The following is a 10,537-nucleotide window of genomic DNA, read 5'->3' on the forward strand; positions in this document are numbered from 1 at the left end:
TGCCGAAGAGGTTTCTTGGACGGTTTTCTTGTTTGGTGACGAAACTATCGTGATTTGCTTTACACTTAACATTTGACTATCGGAATGGCCATACGGAAGGCTTTTTTCTTCTACTAAAACTTTCACACTATTTCTCTCCATCTTCTGCCAAGAACAAAACAGCCCATATCTCTTACACGCAATTGCTAGGTCGTTGCCTTGATGTCTTGTGTATTACCCAGGTAAGCATATATCGAAGAGACAAGCAGTATGACGTTATAACGGGCTCGTTTAGACCAGGCGAATCACACGCCCGGTAATTCGTTGTATCATTGCATAAAAGTATGGAGCCCCAGTCGATCCTTTTTGAGACGGACTTGTGGTGTTTCCTTGTTTGTAATAGTAGTAGTTCTTCTTTCCACATCCTGTATTACTAAAACCTCACTCGGGGCGGGCGGTATTCGGCAATTCCGCACTGGCAAAGGTTTTTGGCTAACATTTCCGAGCCAGATGTACTTCTGTCAATAATGCAATATGAGTTGCACAATTCAAAATTACAGTGTATGAATTTCCACTTAATCACAGCAATGTGCACAAATCAAGGAGCATCTAATGCAATGATACAGTACTGTAGCTGAACATAGTTAAGAGCACCCGCCAAGCTTGGCAACAGAGACAAAGCTCCCGCTTAGTCATCCTCGGAACGGGGAAATGTGGCCGTTGACGACATCCCCACCAAAGCTGCGTCCCTCCTCCAGATGAGGCATCGAGCTAGCTATGAACCACATCGCATAGCAGCTCAACCCCCCTCCCAACATGCGGCGCACACTCCAATCGGCCCTGCTGCTGGGCCTGTCGTCGCTCGTGGCCGCCGTCTTCAAGGACGAGGTTGGCGACATCGACTTCCACCACGCCCTGGTCGGCGTCCCCCAGGTCGAAACCACCTTCTTCCACCGGCCGAAAAAGGACGAGAAAGCGAGCTATCTATACACGCTCAGCGATGCTGGCATTCTGGGAGCAGTGAACCCCAATTCGGGCGCTCTAGTTTGGCGCCAGCAGATTGCTGACGGCGTCTCCCATGGCGGCGGCTACTTGAGGGCTCCCGAGGGCGAGAACTGGGTGGCGGCCGCGTATGGCCAGCGAGTCCAGTCGTGGGCTGCATTGAGCGGCAGGAATCTGTGGGACGTCGAGTTTGGCGGCGAGGTCAAGGACTTGGAGATCATGGAGCTCACCGAGAGCGCGCGAAAGGATGTCCTCGTCTTGTCTGACGAGGATGGCGTCACCGTTCTGCGGAGGCTCCATGGTGCTTTGGGAACCATTGTTTGGGAGTTTCGCGAAGTCTCCAAGGATATTCCTCTCCAGGTATCAACCAGCCTCACCAACGTCTACGTTGTCAGTCTTCACGGCTCGCCTTCTTCGTACAGCTTGAAAGTCACTTCTTTGGAGCCGGCGACGGGAGGACGAGTTGACCACTGGACGGTTGGCACCAAGGGCGAAGTCCATGAGCCAAGCGATGTCATGTTTGTTGGTGCAAACTCGGCAGCTCCGATTCTGGCATGGGCCAGCAACGACCTGACCAAGCTGAACGTCCATGTTCTTGGCACAAAGACGAAGCAAGAGTTCCCCCTTCTCGCCGATACCGTCTCCATCGCCATCCACGCTCCTCACTTGGTCCAGTCTCAGCCCCATTTCTTGGTTCACACCCGCACCACGACCGGCAACAAGGGCGAGGTCTTCCACACCGACTTGAAGTCTGGCCGCATTACCAGGGCATACGAGCTCCCCCTGCTCCCCGGACTTGGCACCTTCTCTACTAGCTCAGAGGGCGCCAATGTCTACTTCACCCGTGTAACTGAAGACGAGGTGCTTGTTGTGTCTTCCGATTCGCACAGCGTCCTGGCCCGTGACTCTCTCGCCCCCGAGGCCCGTACAGGAGCTATCCACGCAGTCTCTGAAGTCATCAAAAAGGCTGGCGGCAAAGAGTTTGCTATTCGCTCTGCTACTGTCACTGCCGCACAAGACTGGATTCTCATTCGAAACGGCAAGCTCGACTGGAGTCGCCATGAGGGCCTCAGCGGCGCTGTCGCTGCGGCTTGGGCAGAGATTCCAGAGGCTGAGGATCTGGCCAAAGTGCTCGCTGAGGAGGCACACACCAACCCATGGAATGCCTATGTCCACCGCCTCACTCGACACATCAATGATCTCCAGTATCTCCCTGACTACCTTGCATCTATCCCAACTCGAGTCATTGAGAGCATTACTGGCGGTGCCGTCGTGGTATCAAAGACGGAAGGCCTTCACCGTGACTCCTTTGGTTTCAACAAGATCATTATCCTTGCCACCCGGCGAGGTCGGTTCTATGCCCTTGACACGGGAAATCACGGCCAAATTGTTTGGTCTGTTGACGTATTCCCTCAAGCACCTGGTGCCGCTCTGGATGTGAAGGGTATCGTGGTCAACGACTCGGAGGGCACAGTCACGGTCCAAGGCTCCAAGGGTGAGTTTGCTGTCATCAAGGTGGCTGATGGTCAAATTGTCGAGGCTCGTCCTGGCCAAGATTCGGCTATTGTCTCTTCTGCTGCAGTTGTTGAGAGCGATGGTAGCAAATGGCTGCTTGCTTTTGATCAGGATCGAAAGCCAATTGGCGATGCCCTGAAAGATCACCCTCTTGACCAGACCATCGTTGTCCGAGACGAGAACGACATCATCAAGGGAGTCAAGTTTGTCAATGAAGATGGCGAAATTGTGAGACACGAGATTTGGCAGCTTCAGCTGCTCCCAGGCCAGAAGATTGCGAGCATCGCCAAGCTCCCACCCCATGATCCCGTTGCCTCCATTGGCCGTGTTCTGGGAGATCGAACAGTCAACTACAAGTACTTAAACCCCAACATTATTGTCGTCGCTGCTATTGATAACTCTGCATCTGCTCTTTCGATTTATGTCGTGGACACCGTCTCCGGCCAGCTGCTTGCATCGCAAGTATATGACGGCGTGGATGGTGACAAGGACATTTCCTGCACCCTGTCGGAGAATTGGTACAGCTGTGCCTTCTTTGGACAGTATGCTCTGAATGACGGCACAAACCGGGATATCAAGGGATACCAGGTTGTTGTGTCTGACTTGTATGAGTCACCAAACCCTAATGACCGTGGTCCTCTGGGTGATGCGGAAACCTTCTCGCCTCTGGATCCTGTTGATACCCCGACTGGCGTGCCTCTTCCATTTGTGGTATCCCAGACCTGGATCATCTCGGAGCCTCTGACCAACTTGACCGTGACTGAGACGCGCCAAGGTATTAGCAGCCGACAGCTCCTGGCCTACTTGCCTGAGTCTCATGCTGTCCTGGGCATCACTCGCCACGGAATTGATCCTCGTCGACCCGTCGGCCGGGACCCGTCTGCGGCGGAGATGGAAGCCGAAGGTCTTATCAAGTACACACCTGCCATTCAGATTGATGGTCGGAACCTGCTCTCGCACGAGCGCGATGTTGTTGGTGTGAGAGGCATCGTGGCCACGCCGGCCGTGGTCGAGAGCACAAGCTTGGTGGTGGCATATGGCATTGACGTCTTCGGATCTCAAGTTGCACCGAGTGGAACATTTGATATCCTAGGCAAGGGATTCAACAAGATCACTTTACTGGCTACAGTGGTGGCGCTCACATGGGGAGTGGTGATTTTGGCACCGATGGTACGTTTGCTTGCCCCTTTTGAATTGTAAATTTACATGGTATGGGCTGTATAACTGACTTTTACCACGCAGGTTCGGAGGAAGCAGATCAACCGAAAGTGGGAGGCGTTCTTGTAGAAATGTCCATGCGATTAGAGGTGATAGATCACGGACACCACGTGCTGGATTTATTAATAGGTAGCGCGCGCTGTTGCTTCAGAGGCTTGCGCTTTAATGTGTATGAACAGAATATGAAAGATAGGTTTTTTTCTCCTTTATTATTTTGGATTGCAAGTTGTCAAACAGATCTATTCTAGCCGGTATCCCGTGTCCCCTTCTGTTTATCTATTATGTTTCTTCCTCTCCCGTTGATGCTATTGAGTATCACTTTGTTACTTACGCTTCAGGCCAGTTACCAGTGATGGTGATGCAGCCTCCATTCGAACTCTGACCAATGCCGTCCTCGCTCAGAAACGCTGCGTATCTGGCCACATGATTGATGGGTACATTGATCGTCTTGGGATGCGCTTCCTTGATGGCCATGAGTCCCTCTTTATGCATGCCCGACGAAAACGCATCAGTAATCCTCGTCTCATTCATGCCACCGGGCTGCAGCGCAACCGAGTACACGCCCCGGGGGCCATAATAGCCCGCTGTGTGCTTCGTCATGGCAACGAGGCCATGCTTGGAGACGGTGTAGGCCACTCCGGCAGTCAGGCCCGAGAAGGACGCCGTGGAACCGATGTTGATGACGAGACTGCCTTGCTCGCCGCCTCCACGTTCCTCTGCGCGAGCCAGCAGATGCGGCATGGCGTGCTTGGTGACGAAGTAAGCACCTGTGAGGTTTACGTTGAGGATGGAATCCCACATCCCTGTGTCGCAGTCGCCAACGGGGGCGAACTTGTCCATGATTCCCGCGTTGTTGACAACGACGTCGATGTGGTGGAAGCGCTGGACGGTCTGCTCTACGAGCGACTGGACGGATTTCTCGTCCGTAACGTCGACTTGCACCGCGAGGAGGCGTTCTGGGGAGAAGCTGGCTGAGAGCTCTGATGAGGCGGTGGCGAGGCGCTCCTTGTTGACGTCGCAGATTGTGACGCTGGCGCCGCGGGAGAGGAAGGTTTCGGCGATGCAGCGGCCGAGACCGCTGGCGGAGCCGGTGACGATGACGACTTTGGAGGAGAGGGGCATGGTTGTGAGATGGAGATGCTTTTAGGTGTGAGTGGTAGATGATATGTTAAAAAAAGAGAAGAGCCCGGTTTGTTTATATAATATGTATATTATGTGATGTATGTATGTGTGTGTGGTTATATGAAGAGAGAGAGATATCAAAGAAGATGCTAGGCAACGGCACTGCCTCTTCTTATACCCACGAGCCCACGAGAGCCCTCTCAGCACTCAATCTCCTCCTAATCTCCCATCCAGGCAAACACGTTTGCCTAAGCCCGCCTCACTTTCTTTTTTGTCCAAATGGGATCAACTGGCCCTACCACACAAGGCACCTTCACCCCCTGCATTAAGCCGCTCCTAGAAAGCTAGCTGGTTTGTGCCACCCCGTGTGAGGCCTCGCCTTGGCCCTTTTTTTTTTTGTTTCTCTCTATCCTCCACAGGCGTTATTTATATGCTAATACGCGTATGTATGAGATGGAGGGGGTGAGACACACACACAAAAAAAAAAGCCACCCCCAATGGTTCTCCTCAGCCGCACCTGCGGAGGATCCCGATTGAACCAACAGCTTGCTGGTTTCGCAGCTGAGAAAAATCGGTAGTGGCTCTGAACTGGGTTTAGTTGCCAATGCCCGCGCCTTGTCTGACTTGAGATTCTTCCTCAGCCGTACCTCGCAAGGCGGATTCAGGCCGCCCAGATGCTTGATAGCGCCTGATCTGGCCTGGCTGAATATACTTTCCTTTCATTGTCTGGAATCTTTGTTTTTGCTAGAGTGTCAAGATGCGAATACGATAATATTTGTCTTGATAGCACGGCGTATACGAAATACGCGTATTGAGTTATTATAACGCACACAGGACACGGAGTAGACATGGGGTGTTTTATGGGTATTGTATCCTGGATACGCGTATAGACCCATGCTGGAGTTGCAACTACTGGCGCTTTCTGCTTTAGACCGAGAGGGAGGTGGCTGTTAACCAAGCTGAAATTGTATCATTTGTTTAGCAATCTATCGTGATCGTTGTATCTCATTATTATATCGCAAGTCAGAAACTGATAACCATAAAAGGCAAAAAAATAAAAAAATAAATAAAACATAAAACCGCATATGCAAAACTGAGCCGAAAAAGGGCAAAAACCCCTTCTTAGCATTCCTCCTTCCAGTTGTCGCCTATCCACTCGGCCAATTTGGATGTCAGGGTCCCCTCCATATACGGCTTTATATCATTAGCGTTGTAGTCGCCGCCGCTAAACTTGAGAGCAGGGATGATCCATGGCTGCAGGAAGTCGAGGAAGACAAAGTCGACCGTCTTGGGCTCTTCCTCGGCCGAGAAGCCAATCTGTGCCTGGATGCAGTTAGGCACGGCATAAAAGTCAATTGGCTTGTGGACGGTGTCATCGCCGTCCTTGCCGATGTCGTCCTTGGTCGTGTAGCCGCCAAAGAGATCGTCACCTCCACCCGAGGCATCGACCCCGCGGAGCTCAAGGCGGGCTTCTGCTTCATCCGCATCTTGATCAACTTGATCGACGGTCTCGGTCTCGTCTACGCCATCAAAAGTGGGACGGGGGTACATCAGCTGTGGAATGGTCAACTGTCTCGTGTTCGGCAAGCCGTCAACGAATATCCTTGTTTCGCTGTTGAGAATCCCAATGACCTTTTTGGCGATGTCATAGGGTACATCGGGGACAAACTGGAAGCCACTGTTGAAAGGGATCACGGTGAAGGTATCATCACGCGTAAACGGACCCTTGAAAATGTCGAAGCGGACACCACCCGTATTGACAATAGCCAGCCGAGGCTTATCCTTCCTGTCTTTGTTGGCGACGATGCCAGGGAGCACTTGTTCCTCGAGCCAGCTGTAGATGCTGTCCTTGCTAGGATATGGAGCCCTGGTCATCCACAAGTCTCGGGGTGCGCAGCCATATCGATGGCCGAGGTTCAGACTCTTGCGGGCGTCTTCAATCATCTTGCTGACTTTTTGGCCCTCTTTGGTGGGAAAGGTTGTCTCATTCAAGCCAGTGTGATAGTACATTCCAAAAAGATTGTTATCAAGGTACTTGCGAGTGAAAGACAACCCCTTGTTAACCTCCACTTCGCCAGTCTTGTCATCGGCTTTGTCACCGTCTTTAGGATGCTTCTTGGTGAGTCCATCAATGGACATCCAGCCAATGGTTTCGAGGTAGCGACCAGACGCCAGGGCAAGCGATTTGGAGTCATAGCTCACGGCGTCTCGTATATGCAAGTGGCCGCCAAAGAAGGCAATGGGCGTATCCCAGTCCTCCTTGCGGATAGCTGTGAAGATGGTTTTGAATTCTTCCATCCGCACACCGACATGGCCAATGACCACAAAGAGGTCGGGCTTTTCCTTTATGGCGTCCTGGAACCAATCTTCCTTGACGGTGTCAGCCACCTTTTGGATAACGCTGTTGTTGGCATTAAGGTCAAAGTCAAATATGAAGCCAAAAGACACAATGTTGAGGCCGAGGTTCTTGGTCTTGAACTTGCGATACCGCTGGGCCTGAGGGACTTGCTTGCCACTCTTAGGATCGATGTAGTCTAGATTCGACGCGACATAGTTGTCCTTGAAGTTGGGCATGGTGGTGTTGTGCTCCATATCAATGGAATAGGCCTTATACAGCTCATGGTTGCCAGTGCTGAGGATATCAATCTTCTGCTGGGCGAATATGTCGTATTGATAGAGGCCTTTTGGGGTGGAGCTATCGTAGATGCCGCTGCCTTCGATTCGGTCGCCGGTGTCGATGAGGAGTAGGTCGGCGCCTTTGTCGTCGGCCAGCTTGCGCATGTGCTGAGAGAAGGAGACGTAGTCGCCCCAATCAGCGGAGAAGGAGGGTCTGGAAGTTGAACAGCTGTTAGCTAATAATGATTATGGCCTAGGTATTGTAACTCGCGAAATATAGGATGCCAGTGCCAGTGCCAGTGCCAGAATCACCAATACCAGCACCGATACCGGCATCTCTAGAAAGGGGGCTCAAATCGGAATCATCTCACTCTAGAAAGTGCCCGCTGAGCCAGGAATGCGTGTCTGTTGTATGCAGAAAGTTGATCTGCCCCCAGGTCAGGTCTCGCATGGGCGCGGCAACCGGCTTCACAGCGCCGGGCTGCGCGGCCTGGACGGCGGCAGCGGCGATGAAGCCGCCGAGGAGGGAGGATTGGATCATGACGAAGCGAGAGCCGGGAGGTCAAGGTTCCATTGGAGAAGAAAAGGAGAGATGGATAACGATGGTGGATGCGATGATTGATGATGATAGCGATGATAACGATGGCTCTGGATGGTGGCGATGGATAGGAGTCGAGTTGGTCGGAGCTCTAAACACTGCTGTCCATCAAGGTTCAGGTGACATCAGCGGGGGGCCAGGCACGCGGACCAGCCACCCGCCGCTGAACTGACGGCGATCTACAGCGTGGTGCCAGTGACAACACAGCCGGCTGACTCAGCACTCGGCGATGCTGCTCGTGTTCTAGAAGGCCAGTCACTGTATTACACTGTATTACCCTGCATATCACCTTTCAACCATCTTCTCTTTCAGCTTCAACTCTACGGCAACGGCATTTCAATCATCGAATATTATTTGATTTGAAGAAAAAAATATATTCATTTTCATCGGTATACTCGTACCAGCTATTTATATACAGGCGAATACAACACACCCCCTTCGCAAGCGTCTCCCTCACTCAATCCGCCTTGGATGTCAACACCAACTTGTCAATATCGTACACGCCGATAAACTTGAGAAATGCCAACACCTGCGGCGCCGTCCCGCACCCAGGGCCCGTCGGCGCCGTCGCGTTGAAATCCACCAATGGAATCAGCGAGTTCGAAACCTTGGCCGAAACGGTGTATGTCGTGTTGAGCCTCAGATTGCGTCCAATCACCTGCAGCATGTCCAGCCCAGACTCGGGCCTCACCGTGACGAGGCCTGTCGGTGGCGGGCTGCGGTTGGACTGAGCGTTGGAAGGCTTGGCTTCAGTAAGCAGCTTGTTGAGCGCGGGCTTGTCAAAGAGGCCCTGCTTGCCGAGATTCTGCGTGCCGTTGCTGGCGCTGGAGACGGCCCCGGAGACGTAGATGAGCGCCTGGCCCTCTTGGCCGACGTTGACCGTCTTGACGACCTTGGGCGGGCTGGCCGTCAAGTCGATGAAGTCTACCGTGTCGGAGTGCTCGTTGACGACATACAGGCGGGTGTTGTCCGCGCTGGGCCACAGACCGTGAGGCTCGACGCCGCTGGCAGGGATGGCGCCCAGATAGACGGGCATCTCGCTCGCATGCGGCTGCGAGTACATCTTGGTCTCGTTGGTTGCCGCAACGGTCACAAACCCGTGCATGGTGTTGTTGATGACGGCAAACTGCGCGTGGTTGGTCTCGGCCCCCGTGTCCAGCACGCCAATCACCCTTTGCGCGGCGAGGTCGATGACCGAGACCTTGCCAGCCATCTTGTGCGCGGCCCAGAGGCGCTGCCCGTCGGGCGAGATCATCATGTCCGACGAAAAAACAGCGGCAAGGCCGGTGATGTTGGCGACGACGCGGCGCTGCGCAACGTCGATGACGGACAGCGACGGCGACCGGATGTGGTTCGCGTACGCCGTCTTGCCATCGGGGCTGAAGACGACTTTGCTCGGCCCGCCGTACGACTCGACGTAGCCAACCACGCCGCCCTTGAGGCCGTCGACGATGTCGATGCGGTCGACGCCGCGTGTGCCCACCCAGATGTGCCGATTGTCGTGCTGGAAAAAGGCCTCGTGAGCGTTGCGGTCCACAAACGACTGCGAAACCACCGAGTTGTCTTCTGTGCGGAACACCGTCACAGTGTTGCTCGTCACGGCCAGCGATACAATTAGCTTGCCATCGGGAGAGAAGCCGAGCCCGTGGGAGCCCACAACTTTGACATACTGCGGGTTGAGGTTGTTGCCCAGCCGGAGGTCGCCCAAGCTGATGGTGCCCAGGATTTCACCTGAGCTGGGCTTGATGACGGTGATGGTATTGGAAGACTGATCGCCAGTGTAGATACGATCCGAGCCGGAAATGGGAGCGCCTCTGCCGGGGAGAGCGGGCGCCTGATCCCAAGCTGAAGCGAGGCCAACTCCAAGGCTGAGGGCCAAGAGAGTGTATAACGCCCTCGTTTGCATCTTCTTTTTATTCTTTGTTGATAATTGACCAACGATGAGTTTGGGTCTTCAATTTGTTTGTTTACTTGGCCTCCAACCAAGGCATGCAGAAGTATACCAAATAGGGATCAGGCTGTCCCTCATTTATATTGTGTAACGGGTGAGACATATTGCGTGCCTTGTGAGCTGTACCGACGTCGGTTGCTGCTCTGCCCAATCACTCAAACTTTTACCCCAAGCCTCCTGCGTCGCAATGACAAGATGTAACTATGTAGTAGTGCATTGACTACGATGAGTTTAATGCTATTGACATGTCAATTTGTATCCTGGCAAAGATTAGTCCTGCGAAATATCCAATCTGAGGATGAGTTTGTTAGCACCGCGCCGTAGACGCCACAGACGCCGCAGACGCCTCTGTCTAAACAACCAGTGCTTCTGCATTCGATCGGAGATTCCGAACTATTATATGTCAATTCACTTGTCGATATGGATTCTATTCCGCTTGCACCTCAGACTGTTCACAGCTCTTGGAATGTTTCGCTATTTTATTTAGAAACCAGTCGGTTGTACTAACATCTGACACCCAAGATCCAACATCTTTA

The 10,537-nt window shown here is 53.0% G+C and overlaps 4 protein-coding genes across 4 annotated transcripts; 1 reads left to right on the forward strand and 3 right to left on the reverse strand.

The window, feature by feature from the left end:
• Positions 1-753: 753 nt before the first annotated feature.
• TrAFT101_010571 (uncharacterized protein) lies at positions 754-3,977 on the forward strand. The gene is made up of 2 exons (XM_024901355.2): positions 754-3,666; positions 3,739-3,977. Exons 1-2 carry the CDS (start codon positions 796-798, stop codon positions 3,781-3,783), a joined length of 2,916 nt encoding a protein of 971 aa, XP_024755399.2. The 5' UTR covers positions 754-795; the 3' UTR covers positions 3,784-3,977.
• A 64-nt stretch (positions 3,978-4,041) lies between these two features.
• On the reverse strand, positions 4,042-4,836 carry TrAFT101_010572 (uncharacterized protein; the record flags this gene model as incomplete). Its single annotated transcript, XM_024909016.2, has 1 exon — positions 4,042-4,836. The coding sequence occupies one exon, from the start codon at positions 4,834-4,836 to the stop codon at positions 4,042-4,044; it is 795 nt and encodes a 264-aa protein (XP_024755400.1).
• A 1,122-nt stretch (positions 4,837-5,958) lies between these two features.
• TrAFT101_010573 (uncharacterized protein) lies at positions 5,959-7,993 on the reverse strand (the record flags this gene model as incomplete). Its single annotated transcript, XM_024901373.2, has 2 exons — positions 5,959-7,666; positions 7,824-7,993. The coding sequence occupies 2 exons, from the start codon at positions 7,991-7,993 to the stop codon at positions 5,959-5,961; spliced, it is 1,878 nt and encodes a 625-aa protein (XP_024755401.2).
• Positions 7,994-8,432: 439 nt separating this feature from the next.
• On the reverse strand, positions 8,433-10,089 carry TrAFT101_010574 (uncharacterized protein). Its single transcript, XM_024909017.2, has one exon. The coding sequence runs from the start codon at positions 9,954-9,956 to the stop codon at positions 8,508-8,510; it is 1,449 nt and encodes a 482-aa protein (XP_024755402.1). The 5' UTR covers positions 9,957-10,089; the 3' UTR covers positions 8,433-8,507.
• Positions 10,090-10,537: the final 448 nt, after the last annotated feature.

The sequence above is a fragment of the Trichoderma asperellum genome, chromosome 6 (assembly GCF_020647865.1).
Source record: "Trichoderma asperellum chromosome 6, complete sequence".
NCBI classification, from domain to species: Eukaryota; Fungi; Ascomycota; class Sordariomycetes; order Hypocreales; family Hypocreaceae; genus Trichoderma; species Trichoderma asperellum.